This window comes from Engystomops pustulosus, chromosome 2 (assembly GCF_040894005.1).
Source record: "Engystomops pustulosus chromosome 2, aEngPut4.maternal, whole genome shotgun sequence".
NCBI classification, from domain to species: domain Eukaryota; kingdom Metazoa; phylum Chordata; class Amphibia; order Anura; family Leptodactylidae; genus Engystomops; species Engystomops pustulosus.
Window position 1 is genome coordinate 172,851,994 of NC_092412.1, and position 20,078 is coordinate 172,872,071.

The window sequence follows — 20,078 nt, forward strand, 5'->3', positions numbered from 1 at the left end:
TGGCGCATTATCCTGCTGAAAGTAGCCATCAGATGTTGGGTACATTGTGGTCATAAAGGGATGGACATGGTCAGCAACAATACCCAGGTAGGCTGTGGCGTTGCAACGATGCTCAATTGATACCAAGGGGCCCAAAGAGTGCCAAGAAAATATTTCCCACACCATGACACCACCACCACCAGCCTGAACCGTTGATACAAGGCAGGATGGATCCATGCTTTCATGTTGTTGACGCCAAATTCTGACCCTACCATCCGAGTGTCGCAGCAGAAATCGAGACTCATCAGACCAGGCAACGTTTTTCCAGTCTTCTACTGTCCAATTTCGATGAGCTTGTGCAAATTGTAGCCTCAGTTTCCTGTTCTTAGCTGAAAGGAGTGGCACCCGGTGTGGTCTTCTGCTGCTGTAGCCCATCTGCCTCAAAGTTAGACGTACTGTGCGTTCAGAGATGCTCTTCTGCCTACCTTGGTTGTAACGGGTGTCGATTTGAGTCACTGTTGCCTTTCTATCAGCTTGAACCAGTCTGCCTATTCTCCTCTGACCTCTGGCATCAACAAGGCATTGCCGCCCACAGAACTGCCGCTCACTGGATGTTTTTTCTTTTTCGGACCATTCTCTGTAAACCCTAGAGATGGTTGTCCGTCAAAATCCCAGTAGATCAGCAGTTTCTGAAATACTCAGACCAGCCCTTCTGGCACCAACAACCATGCCACGTTCAAAGGCACTCAAATCACCTTTCTTCCCCATACTGATGCTCGGTTTGAACTGCAGGAGATTGTCTTGACCATGTCTACATGCCTAAATGCACTGAGTTGCCACCATGTGATTGGCTGATTAGAAATTAAGTGTTAACGAGCAATTGGACAGGTGTACCTAATAAAGTGGCCGGTGAGTGTATGTGCCTTTGCCGCTCCCGTAACTATATGTACAAGTTCAATACATTATAGAACCTGCTCAATTAATGCCATAACAATAATTTTAAAAAATTCCAAAATTTTCATAAAATCCCTTAACTAAAATGTGATCGAAAAAAGTTATGTACGCCAAAATGGTACTGCTAAAAAAGAACAGAAAAATACTACTGAAACATACTAACACTATGCCTAAAATGGCAATGCTAAAGCATATTTTATTTTATTTTAGTTTTTCTTTTTGCAAAGATTTGTCCAATTTTACTAAAGTATGAATGTATGTATGAATTTTACTTATCGCTGTGATCCACATAATAAAGAATGCCAAAAATTGCTAAAAATCTGAAACAAGAATTTGATTTTCTTTTCCTCCACACATTAAATGGGTTTTCCCATGAAGGAAAGTTAGACCCTATCCACGGGATAGAGCCTAACTTGGTGATCAGTGGGGGTCTTGGTGCTGATTGCATGACCATTCTGCTCCATTAATCAGAGCTGGGTGTCATCTGTAACCAATAGCTGACACCACAGTGTAACACCCGCGGTCAGAGTTAGCAATAAGATTGCTTGTTTATGTCCCATGGTGGAACTAATAAAAAAAAGTTAAAAAAAATAAAATTCTAAAATAAAAAAAAAAATGTATAAAAATGTCCTTATAATATATACATGTTGCACTCCTGAAGGTGGCGGGTACCAGGACAGGGATCCTACCCCCAATAATGTGAAAATAGATCCTGGCACTCCAAAGATATCTTGCTTAACCCCTTAGCGCTCTGCACCATACTTACTTACAGAAATCCGATATTCAATAAGCTGTGTGACAATTAATTTGGGTGTTAAAACTATCTGCCTGAAAACAATGATTTTGCAAATTTTTCCAAAAATTATTAATTTTTTTTTTCTTTTTTTTATCAGCCAAAATTTAGCACCAAAATAAACCACAACATGTGAGGAACATTCTCATAATCACTTTGATAAGGAACAGTGTTCATAAGTTATAACCATATAAAGAGACGCATGTCAGAATACATACAAATGGCATTGTCACTAAGGGGTTAAAAAGTGATAAAACGGATCTGCTTAAATGGCGTACCTTCCCTCAATGCCATGGCGTGTGCCCCTACAGCAGTTTTACCACCAAGTGAGATATTCCTGATTATACTCAGGAAATATTGGGTACCAGACTTTGGACTGTTTTTGTTTTTATCTGTTGTGAATGTGTCAATTTTATTAAAAATGCATTCATTTAGCCAAAAAAAATAAAAGTACAGCCTCAAGCTTGCACCTTTATTTTGTTTTTATCTCTGTGAAACACTTGAAGGATTACATAGGTTTTACATAGGTTGCGGGGTGTAGTTTCTATAATGGGATAATTTATGGATAGAGATGAACGGATCTGGGCTTTAGATTTGAGTCCTTTGTGACCCCCGAGATATTGCTGCACAAATTGTGAGGGACAAAAGTATTAATTTGTGTTGCAATGAAAACGTGAAAAATATCTCCTAAAATTCTCAGCTTCATAGTGTAAAGTTTTATTGTTCATGGGGACCCCAGTGACCCCCAACAAACAACGTTTTATTTAATTTTCCAACAGAAAAATCAAAATACAGAACAATAAAACAATATGTGTAGTTTACAGACATTGTTCATTGTTTCGGTATAGTACATTTCCAAAAAAAGGAAAAATTTTGCATAACGTACATCCTGCAAGCAGTTTGAGTTTTGCTGTGTGGTAGCAGTCGTCATTATTTTCAGTGTGTTCACCATTTCTTGGGAAGGGTAGGGATTGAGAGGGGCTCAGTTCTTCCTGATTATACCAATGTGTATATCGGAAGGGGTTACCAGTTCCACAATTTCCACGTAATAAATTTCCTTAATTTTCTGAAAAAGCCTTTGTTTGATTTTTCTTTGTGCCCTAAAGTCTCTAGTTTGTCTGTGTAGTTACTTCTAACATGGTAGGTGTTTAGGAATGTATCCAGTGTTTCATTATACTTCGATTGGCCACCAAAAGAAAGGCGTGTATTTCCACCCTCATGTCCCCCTGAATTTCCTCGTTTTCTTCATCATGAAAAACCAGTACAAGAGGGTCAAGGGGAAGTCTTCCAGAACAACTGTATGTAGTCGCATGCAGGTCAGGCAGCTTCCTCATGGTATCATAGTATATAAGGCCGGAAAAAGGCGAAGTCAATCAAGTCCAACCTTTATGAATTAAATAAATGTTTTATCCCCATAACACATGATATTTTTTCTCTCCAGAAAGGCATCCAGGCCTCTCTTGAACACGTACATAGAGTCCACCATAACAACCTCCTGCGGCAGAGAGCTCCTAAGTCTCACTGCTCTTACAGTAAAGAACATTTGTCTATGTTGATGGTAGAATCGCCTCTCCTCTAGGCGTATAGGATGCCCCCTTGTCCTGGTCACAGGCCTAGGTGTAAAAAGATCTTTGCAGAGATCCTTGTACAGTTCGTTCAGGTATTTGTACATTGTTATGAGGTCTCCCCTCATAGTCTTTTTTCTGAATAATCCCATTTTTTGTAATCTGTCATTGTATTCTAGTGTCCCCCCCCCATTCCCCTAATAATCTTTGTTGCACTCGTTGCAGTTCTACTATGTCCTTTTTATACACTGGTGCCCAAAACTGTACACAATATTCCATGTGTGGTCTGACCAGTGATTTGTATAAGGGCAAAACTATGTCTTTATCATGAGAATCTATTTCTCTCTTGATAAATCTGACAATTTTATTTGCTTTAGCAGCAGCCGCCTGGCTCTGGTCACTAACATTAAGTTTACTATCCACCAATACCCCTAAGTCCTTTTCAGCTCCAGTTTTACCAAGTAATTGACTGTTTAGAACATACGTATATACTCGAGTATAAGCCGACCCGAGTATAACCCGAGACCCCTAATTTCAACACAAAAAACTGGGAAAACCTATTGACTCGAGTATAAGCCGAGGGTGGGAAATGCATTGGTTACAGCCTCCCAGTATATAGTCTGCCAGCCCCTGTAGCATACAGCCTGCCCAACCCCTGTAGCATACAGCCTGCCCAGCCTCTGTAGTAGGAAAAAAATAACACTGTACTCATCTTTCCGACGTCCCCCATAGGTACTCTTCTGTCTCAGACTGTCTCAGACAGAAGAGGACCTATGGGTGACGTCAGAAAGGTGAGTTTTGTCTTTATGTTTTTAGTTGACTTGAGTATAAGCCGAGTTAGGGTTTTTGAGCACAAATTTTGTGCTGAAAAACTAGGCTTATACTCGAGTATATAAGGTAATTATACTTTTTGTTTTCATGGCCCAAGTGCCTAACTTTACATTTATCTACATTAAACCTCATCAAACCATTCCACAAATCCCTATGTAATGCTAAACTATGGACCTCAGTGTTTTTTACTTTACACAGCTTAGTATCATCTGCAAATATGGAAACTTGACTGTGTAAACCTACTACAAGGTCATTAATAGAAATATTAAAAAGAAGTGGCCCCAATACTGACCCCTGTGGCACTCCACTGGTAACGTCAACCCAATCTGAGAATGTACCATTAATGACGACCCTCTTTTCTATCACTAAGCCAATTACTTATCCAAATACACAGATTTTCCCATAGTTCCAGCAGTCTCATTTTATATACCAGCCTTTTATGCGGCACAGTGTCAAATGCCTTTGAAAAATCCAAATATACAACATCCACAGTGTCCCCCAGATCCAGAATCCCAAACAATTAACTTTAGCTGCAATACATACTGTTACAAAAGATCAAAGAGGTGGGATTTTTATAGCGCAGATGTCAAGAGCTGATTCTAAAAAAAAATTATAGATGTGAATCCTTGGTACAAAAATACTGAATTAGAAATATTTGTTTTTTTGTAGTATAACATAGGATCCCTATCTGGTGGTGCCTGTCTCTGACTATAATGGCGTCAGGCTGTATCCAGCACCCATTGTACTTGCACAGAACAGAGTGCAAATATATAGCATGAGCGATGCTATGACCCACCGGTTATTATCCTGCTTGTAAGAATACTTTGTCTAACCTTCCTGCTCCTGTAACAAACTGCATAACAAGTGTATTGATTGAATGCCGCCTTCTGTTGTAGAGGAATTTTAGCATCCATTTGGCATGCTTTTCTATTGTGGCTCTCGCAGTGCGCCACTCGAGCTTCACTGCACATGACTCTCTGTCGGAACTCTAATCTCCACGAGGTACGATAGAGGATTTCGGACAGTGAGTATGTATATTGCAACCATATGCTGCATATGAGGAATATCAATGATTTAAAATATGATCTTGCTACATGATAAATCTGGCTTGATTATCTTATCGCTCATTTGTCGCTATTTAACATTCGGATTCACAATCTTGCCACATGATTAATCTGGATTGGTCGTGTTACAGATTTTTATCTAGGGCCTAACCGCCCTTATCAGTTGTACAGGCGACTTTCAAATTAACCCTTTCATGACTGCCCCGGGGCTTGAACATAAAACCAAGACACGTCAGTCTCTTAGTCTATGTAAAGATCTTCTCCCCCGTTTAATCTCTCAAATGCATAATATCACAGACAGAAGAGTCATCAAAGAGGCGTGACTAGTATACTGCAAAGCTTTTGGACATGAGCACATTCTGGGAAAAAATTAATAGGCCTTGTTCACAGACATGCTTATCTACAGAATGTCTCCAGAAGTTTCTTCATAACCAAAACAAATAACAAGAAAACAGAAACCTGAAGGACAGTAAGGATGCCAAGGATAATGTGAAACGCAAACAACTTTTTAGACAAGAAAAATAGCTGAATTAAGACATTTAACTCTATAGCTTTTGAGTGGGCAACATACCCCCCCTCCCCAGGCCAGACCTGTAATAATGGCGTCTGTTTTGTTCTCTTGATGGCCGCCGTAGAGGAATATATCACCAACTTTTGAGCTTTGCTGGCCTGTAACTCCATCCTGAGCGACCTACTCAAGCTCCAGGTACCCACAGGTAGGCTAAGCCCATACCTGCTGGACTTGTTAACTCTTCACCAGATCCCCTGGAGGACAGTCACTCAGGGGTTACAGATCTGCATATTCAAATCACATCACTGAGTTTCTATAGTTCATAGGTTTGTGAACAGGCTGGTTTTCCAATCATCCTCCGCTCCGTGCACTTCTCCTGTCGTGGTTCTTACCACCTGGACGGCCATCTGGGACATGGTCGACTTGATAAGGGGGACCACACAATACGCAATAAGTGACAAGAGCAAAATCACAATCCCCAATATCGCCCCCACTTGAAGGAAACACTTCCAATCCCCCAACCACAAAGTGAAGGACAAAGTGTCCACCCCAGAGTTTCTCTTGAGTTCTCTGGACAGTCCTCCAATCTTTCCAAGAGCATGGGTAATGGATCCATAGGCGATGTTATCTGGGATGTATATGCAACAAGCCACTCCCACCATCTTACAGACTCCTCCCTTCTCAGCAAGGGTCATGCCCAAAGTCATGCGGTTCTGGGAAGCATCTCCGATATAATTCACATATAATTCACAAATCTCTGTTGATTACAATAAAAACAGTTAACCAACATCTTTGCTCATAGCTGTGTGGGGAATAATGGACTCTAGACCTGCCCTTATCTGATTGTGGGCCTTGTACCCATCTGGGACCCCCCTTGGTGCTCCCACTGTATCTATATGAATGTTTTCATCTAGGTGCTTCTCTCCTAGACTTTCAGAATCCTTTGGGATTCTCTACCCATCCTTATGTGTCTGATCAAACGTATCCCTGGGGATCACGAGGAAGGAATAAACAAGTTTTTTATCACCGTACACTCCCCTTCCCAGCCTCTAGGCCTGCCCTGACTCTCCTATCCCCACAAATCCAGTACCTGTGCTGTCAATGTTAAAGAAGGTCATTGTCTTGTTGCACCAACTGGAGGTAAAGTCTCCTATCTGGGGGCATCCTGGTCAGCCCTATAGTTACAGTGATAGTCATGGTTGGGGTGTCCCTGAGCATACAGTCAGTCAGAAGAGACCAGCTAGCAAGAAGAATAAGTACATTTGCAATAGAAAGCATGGAAGCATGCTGACTTCCATCTAGTTTCACAGACGTGGCACTGGTCAGCAGGACTTGGAAAGGACCATCGTAGCGAGGCTCCAGACTCTCTTTGGTGTCTCTCTTCACCACCACGTAGTCTCCAGGCTTCAGGTTATACGTCCTGAGGTCTCTGTCTGGATCTGAAAAAGGAATCAGAAACACTTTTGCAGACCTTTTCCAAGGCCTGGCTCAACTGTGTGGCATATTCCACCTGGTTTCCTGCCATCACCTCTAGGGTCTGTGGGAAGTAGGGGCCTAGTCTGGGTGCACAGCCAAAAAGTACTTCAAAGGGCAACAATCCCATCTTTCTGTTAAGGGTGGTCCTAACTGCATGGTGGGCAGCAGGAAAGCACTTGCCTGTTTTATACCCAGGAGGGACAAGGTTTCAGGTCTTTACCTGTCCAGTGAAGTGGGTTTTGCGACCGCATTCTATGGTCTCTGGAAGTCCAAACCTGCAGAAAAATCTCACTCACCAACTTCTTGGCTACGGCTCTGGCAGTAGCTTTGGTCATGGGAGAAGCTTCTGGCCACCCTGGAAAGAGATCAATGCACACAAGCACGTATTCCTATGTACCACTTTTTGGTAGCTGGATAAAAATCCATCTGCAGTCTTTGGAAGGGATACAGCAGCTTGGGTGTCACCTTCTGTGGGGTCTTTACCACCTTACCTGGGTTGTGGCGGGCACAGACTATAAAGGCTTTCACTAGTCTAGTGACAGGAGTAGTAATGCCCGGGCAAACCACTGGTGGTTTATGAGCGCCAGCATGGACATTTTGGATTTGTGTGTGTGTGTCCGTGGGCTACTTGACTTACTGTCGGGTGCAGGGCTCCGGGCAGGCACACTCTCTCTCCCAGCATCCAGGTCCCATTGGCATCTGGGCTCCAGCTTTCCTCCACATTTCCTTCACTTCTGATGACTCCCGGGCCACCAGGGACTGGAACTCCTGTGGATCAAACTTTTAGCTTAGAACTCACCGCTGAGACTTCAGGACAGTCTCTGGGTTCCATCTGTGCAGCTGCCTTCGCCATCCTGTCAGCCACATCCTTTCCCTTGGCTTGTAGAGTTGCCAAATTGTGTGTGCTTTTACTTTTACTTTACAGGGGTGCCCTGTAGAGGTGAGGAAATCTCTAGCCTTCCATATGGGTTCATAGTCGTGTTTAGACCCCAGAACTATACCTTGAGTATAGATGTTTGCCCTTTTACCTTCCACCAGCTGTAGTGCTTCCCTGAGTGCCATCACTTCACCTCCTGCGCTGACCTGTGTGGAGGGAGTGGCTTTGCTTGTACTACCTCAGGTGCGCCACTGACCACTGTTTATCTAGTGTGGAACCGTCTGTCTTCTCCTGCAGACCTGGAGCCATCTATGAGAAAAAAACTCAACATCTGGGTTAATCACTCTTCTCTTCCCCCCCTCTCTGAATCCTGTAAGACTGGTGACAAAATGAAGTATTCAGAGCTTTGCACCTTTATCAGTGTGACAGGGCATCACGAGTGCACACTGGAGTCTGAGTTGTCTGGCCTTTGCTCAGATGCTTGGGCCGTACTTGGGTGAGGACACTGTGCAAGGTATGTGGGGTTTGCACTGTAACTGAGTGATCTAGGATCACTGGCCTAGCTTAGCAGAATGCTGGCTACAGCTATAGACACATGAGGGGCTCCCCTCACGACTGAGTCTAATCGGGCCTAATAATGGGCCACTGGGAAGGCCACCACGTTCCTGGGCTAAGACACCTGTGGCCTAGATACTCGGTGCAAAATAAAATAAAAAGTTTAGTTCAGTGGGATGTGCCTAGGGCCGGGGTAGACAGGATTTGCCAGCTTAAGGCTATGGAATACATCAATTGCCTCCTGACTAAAGGCAAATGGGGAAGAGGCAATTCAGTTATCAAGGGGCAACATCAGGCTGGAGGCACAGTCCTAGAAACATGTGAAGAGGCTCAGGATAGGGGCATATTCTGGACTGCCCGCTTTCTTTCCTCTGTCAGGTGTGTGCCTGTGGCTGAGAAGCAGTGGCCTAGGAAGACCACCTTCTCCTGGCAGTACTGGAGTTTGTCTCTGGAAACTTTGCAACCCTTCTGGAACAGAAAACACATAACGTCAATACATGCATTCTGGCAAACCTGCACACTTGAAGGCACATATAAGAGAATATTCAGTAAGGGGCTAGTCTGCCAGTCTATTCTTTGTAGGGCCGTGGAGTACTGGCTGGGTGAGTTTTACCCCCCCCCCCCCCTTTGTGGGAATCTGCATCAGGTATACTGGAATAGTGAACTGGTAAAGGCAAATAGGTCCTGGCAATCTTCATGTAGGAGCACAGAGAGGAGAACATTTGCCAAATCAATAACAGTGAATAATATGTCACTCCCGGGAACTGCTGCCAGTGTGGGACACTCATTGGCAGCTTGGAGGTCATGGACCATCCTACATGTATCCGGCTGTTCTTTTCTGGGTCTTTTTCTTGACCAGGAATGGGTTAAAATCAGCATCGGGCTAGCAGGGGAGAGTTCTACAATGAACGGCGCTAACACTTTTTGGGGGGGGCGTTCAGAGGGACTGTTCTCGCTGACATCCTCGTTCGTTTACCCCCCCCCCCCCCCCGTCCTGTCCTGTTGGGGCCGTCTCTGCCACTCACAAAAGTAATGTCTCCTCCCCGCAACTGAAGCCCGCCCCCTTGAACTGGGCTCGTCAGGGACCGGAAGTGTTGTCAGTCTTACTGAAACTACCCACCCTGGTCTCTATTCTCTCTGTACGTCAATCTTTCTTGTTACAAAAACAGATGTACACTACACTATCAGGTCCTATCCTAAGCACAACACAGATCGCTTCAAGGCTAGTTTGCACACACACTGATAACACAGCTCAGGCAGAGCCCAGCACAGCTGCCCCCCACGATCTAACCCTCGTTAACTCCTTAAACTCCAGAAACCAGGTACCAGAGACATTGCAACACTTTTTCTAGTAATTTTTCTCTAATCATCAGGATCAAATAAGTTTTAAGTAGACCACCCAAACAAACAACATCCCACACTCCAAGACCCTTAGCAGACACCCGAAACGGTGAAATATGGCGTTTTATTTCATACGTCTGCCAGGACGCTTCAAGCATGCTCAGCTGCTATCCTACAAGAAAGTCCCACAACCAGCCTGTTGGCTGCCAACAAAGTAGAGTCATAGGCAATTAACTTTCAGGGACTATAACTTAATATAACTTAAGATGGCCGCTACTGAAGTATGGTAGGGCGTGTCATCTTCTCTAGCCACCAGATACAGGGGTGGAGTCTACATTCTACAGGCCATCTTTCTCTCCCGAGAAGATATAATAAAATCTCTTTTTCTCAAATTCTCTCCACATCAAATACTTTGAAATGTCCCTTATTGCCTGTCTCTTTCTTAATGGGCACTCTGAAGGATTTCTGTCACTCTGTTCTGGTCCGTCCATCAAAGTCAGAGGCTCTAAATGTCTGTTTGCAAATCTGATCAAGTTTTCTCACTTGTACAATCATCAGATCATCTGACACATCCCAAAACCTTCAAACCTTCAATACTACTTTTCATTTCTTTTCCCTTCATGTGAAAAACAATTTTCCTTCTTCTCTGCAATGCACTTGGCTCAATTCCAATTCACTACTCATCATAAGTGTCCATAACCACAATACTGTCAAAGGAACCTGTCCCCACAGACTCAAGAGGGTTTCACAACGGATACCGACACCTCGATTTACTGACCCCAAAGAAACTAGACACCTGAGTCTTCCACAAAGGACCCTAGACTAAGTCACTGCCTGACTGGACTGACACTGGACTAAGTCACTGCCCTCAGACTGACCCTGCAAGTCCACAAGGAACTCTACACTGGATCACTGCCTGACTAGACTGACTCTCAGGTCACTGTCCTCAGACTAACTAACTCTCCTTCAGACTCGACTAGTTCTTACAGGCATACGAGACCGCTCAGACTCCCAAAGAAAGTCGAATGCTCACCTGGCCAGGGCAGTTCGCCGCAAATCTCTGAGACTCACTTCTGTGGGCAACCCTTAATGACAAAACTGTATCACTAACACTGTGACAATCACAACAAAATATCTCCCACTCTAGCAGACATCTGCAGACATCTAAGAGTTAATCCTTCCCGTCTCACTGCTTCAGCTAACACCACAGACTGTCTAACCATCCGTTACTGTCCAGTCTCTGTCAGTCACCGTAAAAGTGATCCTTTGCCACAATTTAGTGAACATACTGTTATATATGGACATTTAAGGCAAAGTACATAATCTCTCAAGGAGATGACCTTACCCAGTCCTTTTCAGCCAGTGAGACAGGAGTGACATTTAGGGCAGACAAAAAAATAGACTTACCTGAGCACTCATTGTCAGTTCTGGTCACTGGCCGCCTGGACTCCTGCGGAGGTCACCTCGATGGTCAGATGTCCATAAAAGTATGCCCAACCAGAGACATCAATTAATGTTAGAGATTTTTATCTAGGGCCTAACCACCCTTATCAGTTGTACAGGCGACTTTCAAATTAACCCTTTCAGGACTGCCCCGAGGCTTGAACATAAAACCAAGACACGTCAGTCTCTAAGTGTATGTAAAGATCTTCTCCCCCGTTTATTCTCTCAAATGCATAATATCACAGACAGAAGAGTCATCAAAGAGGCATGAATAGTATACTGCAAAGCTATTGGTCATCAGCGCATTCTGGGAAAAAATTAATAGGCCTTGTTCACAGACATGCTTATCTACAGAATGTCTCAAGAAGTTTCTTCATAACCAAAATAAATAACAAGAAAACAGATGCCTGAAGGACAGTAAGGAAGCAAAGGATAATGTGAAAGGCAAACAACAGTTTAAACAAGAAAAATAGCTGAATTAAGACATTTAACTCTATAGCTTCTGAGTGGGCAACATACCCCCCCAGGCCAGACCTGTAATAATGGCGTCTGTTTTGTTCTCTTGGTCAAGATGGCCGCCGTAGAGGAATATATCACCAACAGTTGTCTCATCGTACTACTTACTTGGCATTATACCTGGACTTTTTTAATTTATTTGTGGCAGGTTAATATCTGGACTTTTTATTACGATCAATTCCATGTTGAACAGTATGTGTTGGATTTGTTGGAGCAAAACTTAACCCTTTACATAACACGTTTAATTCAACATTTGTAAAAATAAAGAAAGATACATTTTTGTGGGGTTTTTTTTGTATAATATATATAGAAAGGTGGAGTTTTGTTAGCTCATACCTTTAAATAGTTAAAACTTTTTAATGTCTCATTTTATATGATTAAGGATCTTAGGACCAGAAGTTGTGAGCTTTTTGTTTGCCCTTTTTTTTTTGTAACCTTGCTCATATATTGGACTTAATGAATGATTATATGAGGAATTCTGAAGATTGCTGGCAAAATCTTAAAAAGTTCTCTATAGGATTTTTCCTTGGGTTAATTCAGAACAGTTTGAACTTGCTTCTGTGCTTGGCTCCAGTGCTTATGCTTGAAGCACACAAGCCAAGCCAATTTCACCTGTGAAAACTGTATGTTAATATCCATTGCTCTTGGGTGATCTGCAGAAATCGGTTCAGATGCTGTATTATTTAATGGAACAGACAAAAGGTCAATTAAATAATGGTCATGGACACTGATCTATTAAAAAGTGTTGCTACGGCAATGGCTTTTTAGGGTAGTAAACCCTATAAAAATCTCTTGAGGCGCTCCTCGTAGATGAAATGATTTTTATTCAAAAATAAAATATAGATAAAAGTGGAGTTTTTACCATTGATAAGGAATTTCTACCCTTAATGAAAGATAAAAATATGTATCTAAATTTAGTTTAATAACATAAGACTTATTATTTGATCACGTTATGGTCAGGTTGTATATTTTGAACAAAGGCAAGCCTGTAATGTATAGATACTGTTATATGAAGCTTATAGTGAATAAAATTGTTTCTTGATATATAACACGTTACTTATTACTGCCATTTTTTTTTTATCTTTTAAGGTCCCTTTACTAAATGTGCAGGTGAAACTTGTTCCTGCCTTCTGCACTGTTGCAGGCACCATATTTTCATCCATCAATTACTTCAGAGTTATCTTTACAGGTGGAGTTGGAAAAAATGGTTCAACAATAGCTGTAAGTACAAACTTTTTGTGTAATTTATCACTTATGCAAGTTTATTTAACTGCAGGATTTCTAAATCTGACATAGATCTGCAAGAACAACTCTCTTGCCTCTAATACTTTTTTTTCTCTCTCCCTTCTTCTGTCAATGTTATTTAAATGTAAAAAGGCATCTAGGCTCTTCTTGAAGCTCTGCAGTCCATACTGTGACCAACGCCTGTGGCAGGCCATTCCACAGATTGACAGTTCTCATTGTAAAAAAAAAAAAACCCTGTTGCCTCTGGTGATTGAACCTTAGATACATAATAAATAAATGGGGTATAGGGTACCTGGAACAACTTTTCACCATATTTTTTTATGGACCATTCATATAAATAACTAAATAAATAAATCAATAAATCTAGTTTTAATCTTTCCTCATAACTGAGACCCTCAATATCCCTTATCATTGTTTTGGCTTTTCATTGTACCCTCTCCAGCTCCATCCTATTTATGGACTGGTGCCCACAACAGCATATTCCATTTGAGGCTGAACCAATGCCTTGCACAGTGATAATATTACATCCCTACATCATGTCCATACCACTTTTAATACATGACAAGATCTTGCTAGCTTTAGAGGGAGCTGATTGACATTGCATTCTGTTATTTAATCAACAATCTACTAGTACTCACCAGTTCCTTCTCGACAAGGGACTCTCCCAGTTTTAATCTACCACAATAACAAAGATGTATAATGTATTTCTCTTGATATATAAATGAAGAAACGTTAACACAAATGTAAATTGTTGTAAAATGAACATATATTACACATAGACAGATTTGTGTGAAAAATTCCTTGAACATCCTAGTACAGCTTTTATGTGTAGATTACATTGCAATGAATTTATATTAGACATATTTACTGGTGTATAGATTATCCAGATAGATTGAAAAGTTAACCATAACAAATGGCAGAATTTATTATATTGTATGTCATATTGTAACTGAAGATATAGGCAGCAAATGAAATGTATGCCAAAAAGTACACTCTTGATTAGTACTTGACAAAAGGCTACAGTCCACAAGATAAGGTCAATTATGTGAGGACAATATGTCTCTATTGATGTTTCCATTGCCAAGGTAGTCAAGAAAACTGATCTGCCATTTGAATATTCCACTGTTAACCACCCAGACGTTATAGTACATCCTGGTGAGTGCTTCATTAGCACACCAGGACGCACTATACCGTCCCTTTTCTGGCACCGGCTCACGAACAGAGCCGGCACCAGAAGCGGTGGCTGTCAGCGGTCTATCAAGCATGACCACGGCGTGTAAGGGTCTTCCCACGTATGGATCGGATCGTCTGCGCCGCTTACCGGGGGATCCGATCCTCTTCTGGGCAGCCCTGAGGTTTGCCAAGTGCCCTGGGACTGTCCGATGCTCGCAGCAGTGAGACCGTGAGCATGCGCAAGCATGCCAGACAGATTACACTGCTCTACAATGAATAAGTATTTTAGAGTAGTGTAATGGCCTTGAACCAGCGATCAGAGCATTGCTGGTTCAAGTTCAAGTATGTTTAAGTAAAAAAAGTTCAAAACACAAAAGTTTAAACATTAGAATAAATAAAAAATAAATACATAAAAATATAAGCCCCTAAAATGTCACTTTCCCATAAAAACACTTGATAAAGTATAAAAAACACAAACACACAAAAAACCACCTCGTATTTGGTATTGCCACGTCCGTAACAATCTGTATAATATAGCAGAATCATTACTGGACCCGCATGGTAAACGCCGGGGGGAAAACCGCTAAAAACTTTCTGAAGTGAAAAAAAAATTACACACTCTAAAATGAGACCACCAAAAAGAACAACTCTTCTCGCAAAAAATAAGCCCGTAACCAGATTTGTCAGTCAAAAAATAAAAAAGTTATGCATATGAAAAGATGGTGATGCTAAAATGAACAATATTTTCTCCAAATTAGTTTTTATTCTGTAAAATTGAATAAAATACACAAAACCCCCACTTATTTGGTACCGCTGCCTCCGTGACAATCTGCATAATAAAACGGAATCGTTATTATATCCACAAAGTGAACCCAGTAAAAAAAAAAACACAAAAAACCCTCCAAAAATGATAATTTTTAATTGATACCCTTTAAAAAATGCTTTAAAAAGTGATAAAAAAAATGTTACGCTCTCTAAAAAAGAACACTAAAAAGAACAATCATTCTCGCAAATAATAAGCTCTTAACCACACTTGTCAGCCGAAAAAGAAAAAAGTTATGCATATGAATGTCGGTGATGCTAAAATTAACATTTTCGCCAAATTACATTTTATTCACTAAAAATTGGAAAAAAAATTAAAAAATTTATATAAATGAGGTCTTTTCGTAATCGTGGAGACCCATAAACTAAAAATAATATACTATTCTTATGGTATGGTTAACGGCCAAAAAAAAAACACAAAGAAAATCTTCCTAAAAATTGATGATTTTCATTTCTTCCACCAACAAAGAGTTGATAAAATCTCACCAATTAGCTATGGATGCCCGAAAATTATGTACCAGAAAAGTGCATTTCATGTGGCAAAAAAAAATAAGCTCCTATAGGTCCACATTAAAAAAACAAAAAAATTATAGCCTGTACAATGTGACAATGCAAATCTGCTCTGGATGGCGCCTGTTAGGGTTGGGTAACACAGAAGACAGGGGATAGTTTGCCCTGAGCTTGTCCCAACCTCTGTCCCTTCCTATAGCCCCCCCACGCTAAACCGTGGGGCGACTACTTGAAGACTCGAAATACACTGGATAAGTGTGGGAAGGGAAACACAAACAGACTGACAAACATAAAACACAAAAGAATGGTAAACTAGCCGAAGTCACAACGAGAGGGTACGTCAAGAGCAAAAACAGTAAGCAAAGAGTCTATGTCAAAAACTAGCCGAGGTCACAACAACACAGATACAGACACAGAGCAAGTCAACCTATTGCAGCGAGCGAGTGATGAAGGGATTTCAAACACTGGCACAGGTGACTAGTGAAGCTGCAATTTATGCAGCCAGAACTCCACCTCCAGAACCTGATAGGAGCTGGAAGCTTCTGGGAATTAACCCCTCAGGGTGCAGAACAACCAGGCACCATGCAGAGGTACCACAGGTCCCAGCAGTTCTGAACACAACTCCTAGACAGCGCGAGATCTTAGCAGCCGCTGCCCGGGATGAGAGGTGGAGTTTGCACGGATACGCGCCGGGGGTCGGAGAACGCTGCTGGCACCAGCAGAAGAACCAGAAGTCCCAGCATTCTCCCTAGCAAACCTGACAGCGCCTTCTTCCCTTCTATGTCCGTCCGTGTGCCCATACAGCAGGTTACCACCACATAGGGTGTATCAGTGTACTCGGGAGAAATTGGGTATCAAACTTTGTGGAGCCTTTTTTCATTTAATCTATTGCAAATGTTTAATTTTCCACCCAAAATGAATGTATTGTCAAAAGATATTTCAATTTGTAGACTGCACCTCTATTTTGTTTCTATCCCTATAAAACCCCGAAAGGGTTAACAAACTTCTTAAAAGCGTATTTTGTACGTTGAGGGGTGTAGTTTCCATAATGGGGTAAATTACAAGTTTTGCTATTATTTAGGCCTCTCGCAGTCAATTAAAAGTTGAGCAGGTCCATCTAAATAAAGGTTTTGCTGATTTGCCCAAAAATTTGAAAAATGGCACCTAAATTCTGAGCCTCATAACATTCTAGTAAAATATGTGGAATCTTAAAATACCATGCCAACATATAGCAGACATTTTGGAAATGTAATTTATGAATTTATTTGGGTGCTATGACTATCTGCATCAAAAGTAGAGAACTTTGAAAGAATTTTTCCAAATTTTTTCCAAATTTAGTTTTTTTCATACCTAAACACAAAAGATATCATCCAAATTTTTTAACTAATTTGAAGTACAATGTGTCACGAGAAAGCATTCTCAAAATCCCCTGGATATCTTATAGCATCCCAAAGCTATAAGAACTTACAGTGACACTTGGCAGATTTGAAAAATGGGACTGCGTCCTTAAGGCCAAAATAGGCTGGTCCCGTAGGGGTTAAAGGATGCCATGGATCAAAAATCAAACTGTCACCTTAAAAAAGCATGGGAAGTCTCTATGGCAACACTGAAAACAAATTTTGCAACTTCCTCGGTATCCCGTACTCCTCTCCTCTAGTTGCGACAGCTTGAAGATCATCTTAGAGAAGGTACATCTAGAGAGGAGATTTTAGACTCCATCCCGTTACTGAAATCAGCTGCGGCTTTCTTAGCGGATGCATCAGCAGACATCGTTCATTTCTCAGCAAGAGAGGCCGCTGATAAAGCGGCTGATAATAAGAAAGGATTTCCGGAAGCTAAGCAACAACCAAAAAGAAACACTGGTGGGGGTCACTTTTCGATCTGTGTCACTTGTGCAATATTTTAGATTTGAATTAATATATAGGATACTATATGAGCCATTGCAAGAGCTGATATTCTAACACTGTGTTTGTGGATACCATAGGGTTTATGCTCTTCTGTTTAAAGCTGCTACATTTTGTCTCTGCGTTATATGTATATGAAATCTGTCCAGCTTCACGAATATGTATACTTTATTGCGTTCCACCTATCAATGCGGTATTTTGCGCATGCGTGTGTCACGGCTCGGGGTCAGTGAACACCCTGGACCACCGCAGATGATGACACTAGCTGACACCTGGGACCAGAATCTCAGCGGCACCTGATCTTCACCAGAGCCCGCCGCAAAGCAGGATGGTCTTGCTACGGTGTGGTGCCACCAGGTTGTTCCACAGGTGCCACTAGCCTGAGGTGGCAGCCAAGGTCGAGGTACAGTAACGTTAGGCAGTCTTGTGGTCAGAAGCAAGCAGATGTTCAAGGCAGGCGGCAGAGGTGCAGAGTTATGGTCAGGTCTGGGGTCACAATGGGAGGTCAGAGCAGGAACACTAGGAACGCAGGGAAATGGCTTTCTTGATGGCATGTATTGGTCCCAAGAAATCTCTGGAGGAGACTACAGTCAAAACTATTCTCTTCTGGCTCCCAGGATCTCTGTTCGGGCCCGAACTCCTTCCAGTCTACAAGGAAGAACCACTTAGCTCTCATGGTCTTCATGTCCAGTGCCTCTTTAACCTCGTAGACATCCTTGGAATCACTCACTGGAGCAGGAGGAAGAGAATACTGAGAGAAGGAGTTTGGGATGTGCTTCGTAGGAGGACGGCGGAGCTTACACGCCACCGGATTGATGCGTTTAATCACTTTAAAAGGGCCAAGGAAGCGGACCAAACTTTTAGCTAGGTATCTTCAGCCGGACGTATCTGGAAGATGACCACACCTTGTCACCAGGAGAGAAGACAGGAGGAGTTTGACGCATCTTATTAGCCTGGGTCTTGGTGCGGTCTGTGGCTTGGAGAAGAGACAGAAAGGTCTGTTCCCAAATTGACTTGAGATCCTATACCAGTTCCTCTACTGCAGGAACTTCCAAGGGAGTAGACAGAGGAAGAGGAGGATGAGTGATTTGATCATAGACCACAAAGAAAGGATCTGCTCCAGCAGACCCAGAATCCAGGGAGTTCTAGGAGAATTCAGCCCATGGACAGGACCAGTCATCTTCACAGGCTGAGACGAAGTGATGAAGCCCAGAGTCTGATTCACCCTTTCTATTTGGCCATTCGACTGGTAGGGGTGGTAAGCAGGGGTAGTAAGCAGAAAAGTCCAGTTTTACTTGCAGCTGGTTACACAAGGAACGCCAGAACTTGGACACAAAATGGGACATCTTGGAAAACCGGTCAGTCACCACCCAGATGACGGTATTGTCAGAAGACGGAGGAAGATTGTTTTTGTTCAGGAGAAATAATATGCCGAGGGACCGGCTCTTCTCCAATGACATCAGAGGCACGGGAAAGAGCCATGAGCCTTGATATTATTCTCCACAGAAGGGAAATGGATCAACAGGTTGAAGCGTGAAAATAAATGTGACCAACGGTCTTGCCTAGGATTAAGGCGCTTGGTTGTCTGGAGATACAGAAGGTTCTTATGGTCTGTGTATACACAAACCGAATGGTGAGCTGCTTCCAGTAGATATCGCCATTCCTCTAGGGCAAGTTTGATGGCAATCATTTCTCTGTCTCCAATAGTGTAATTCTTCTCTGCTGGGGAAAAAAAGTCTTAGAGAAGAAACCGCACTTGAGAGTACGGCCTTTGGAACCTTTCTGGGTGAGCACCAGCCCTGCACCTAAGGAGGATGCGTCAACCTCAAGATGAAAGGGATTCTTAGTGTCAGGCCTGGAAAGAACTGGAGCTGAGGCAAAGGCGGACTTCAACCTTGAGGAGGCTTCTTCAGCCGCCAAGGGCCAGGCACGAGGAATTGCACCCTTCTTGGTGAGTGCCATGATAGGAGACACCAAAGTGGAAAAATGCAGAATAAACTGCCAATAATAGTTTGCAAAACCCAGGAACCTCTGTATGGCTCGTAGACCTTCTGGGCATGGCCACTAAAGAACTGCAGGCAGTTTAGCAGGATCCATCTGGAGATCTCTGTTGGAGATTATATAGCCGAGGAAAGGGAGGCTCCGTTGGGAAAGCAGATATTTATCCAGCTTGGCGTAGAGACATTTAGCTCGGAGGCGGACCAGAAATTGCTATACTTGGGACTGATGGGTCTCGAGGTCTGGGGAGAACACCAAGACGTCGTCTAGGTAGACCACAACACCTGTATACAGCAGATCTCTGAAGACTTCATTGACAAATTCCTGGAAGACAGCTGGAGCATTTCGTAGTCCAAGTGGCATCACGAGATACTGGAAATGTCCGTCACGAGTGTTAAACGCTGTCTTCCACTCGTCACCCTTAGGGATCTGGATGAGATTATAAGCCCTGTGAAGATCCAATTTAGAGAAAACCCACCCCCCCCCCAACCACGCAGGTGGTTAAAGAGCTCCGTGATCAA

General features: G+C 42.5%; 1 protein-coding gene across 3 annotated transcripts in view; it reads left to right on the forward strand.

Moving 5' to 3' along the window:
• CEPT1 (choline/ethanolamine phosphotransferase 1) overlaps positions 1–20,078 on the forward strand; it is a 269,974-nt gene that overhangs the window by 130,697 nt on the left and 119,199 nt on the right. For all 3 annotated transcript variants that reach the window (XM_072137305.1, XM_072137306.1, XM_072137304.1), the window contains exon 6: positions 12,995–13,126. In XM_072137305.1, coding sequence (XP_071993406.1) covers positions 12,995–13,126 — 132 coding nt within the window. The remainder of the gene's footprint in view (positions 1–12,994; positions 13,127–20,078) is intronic.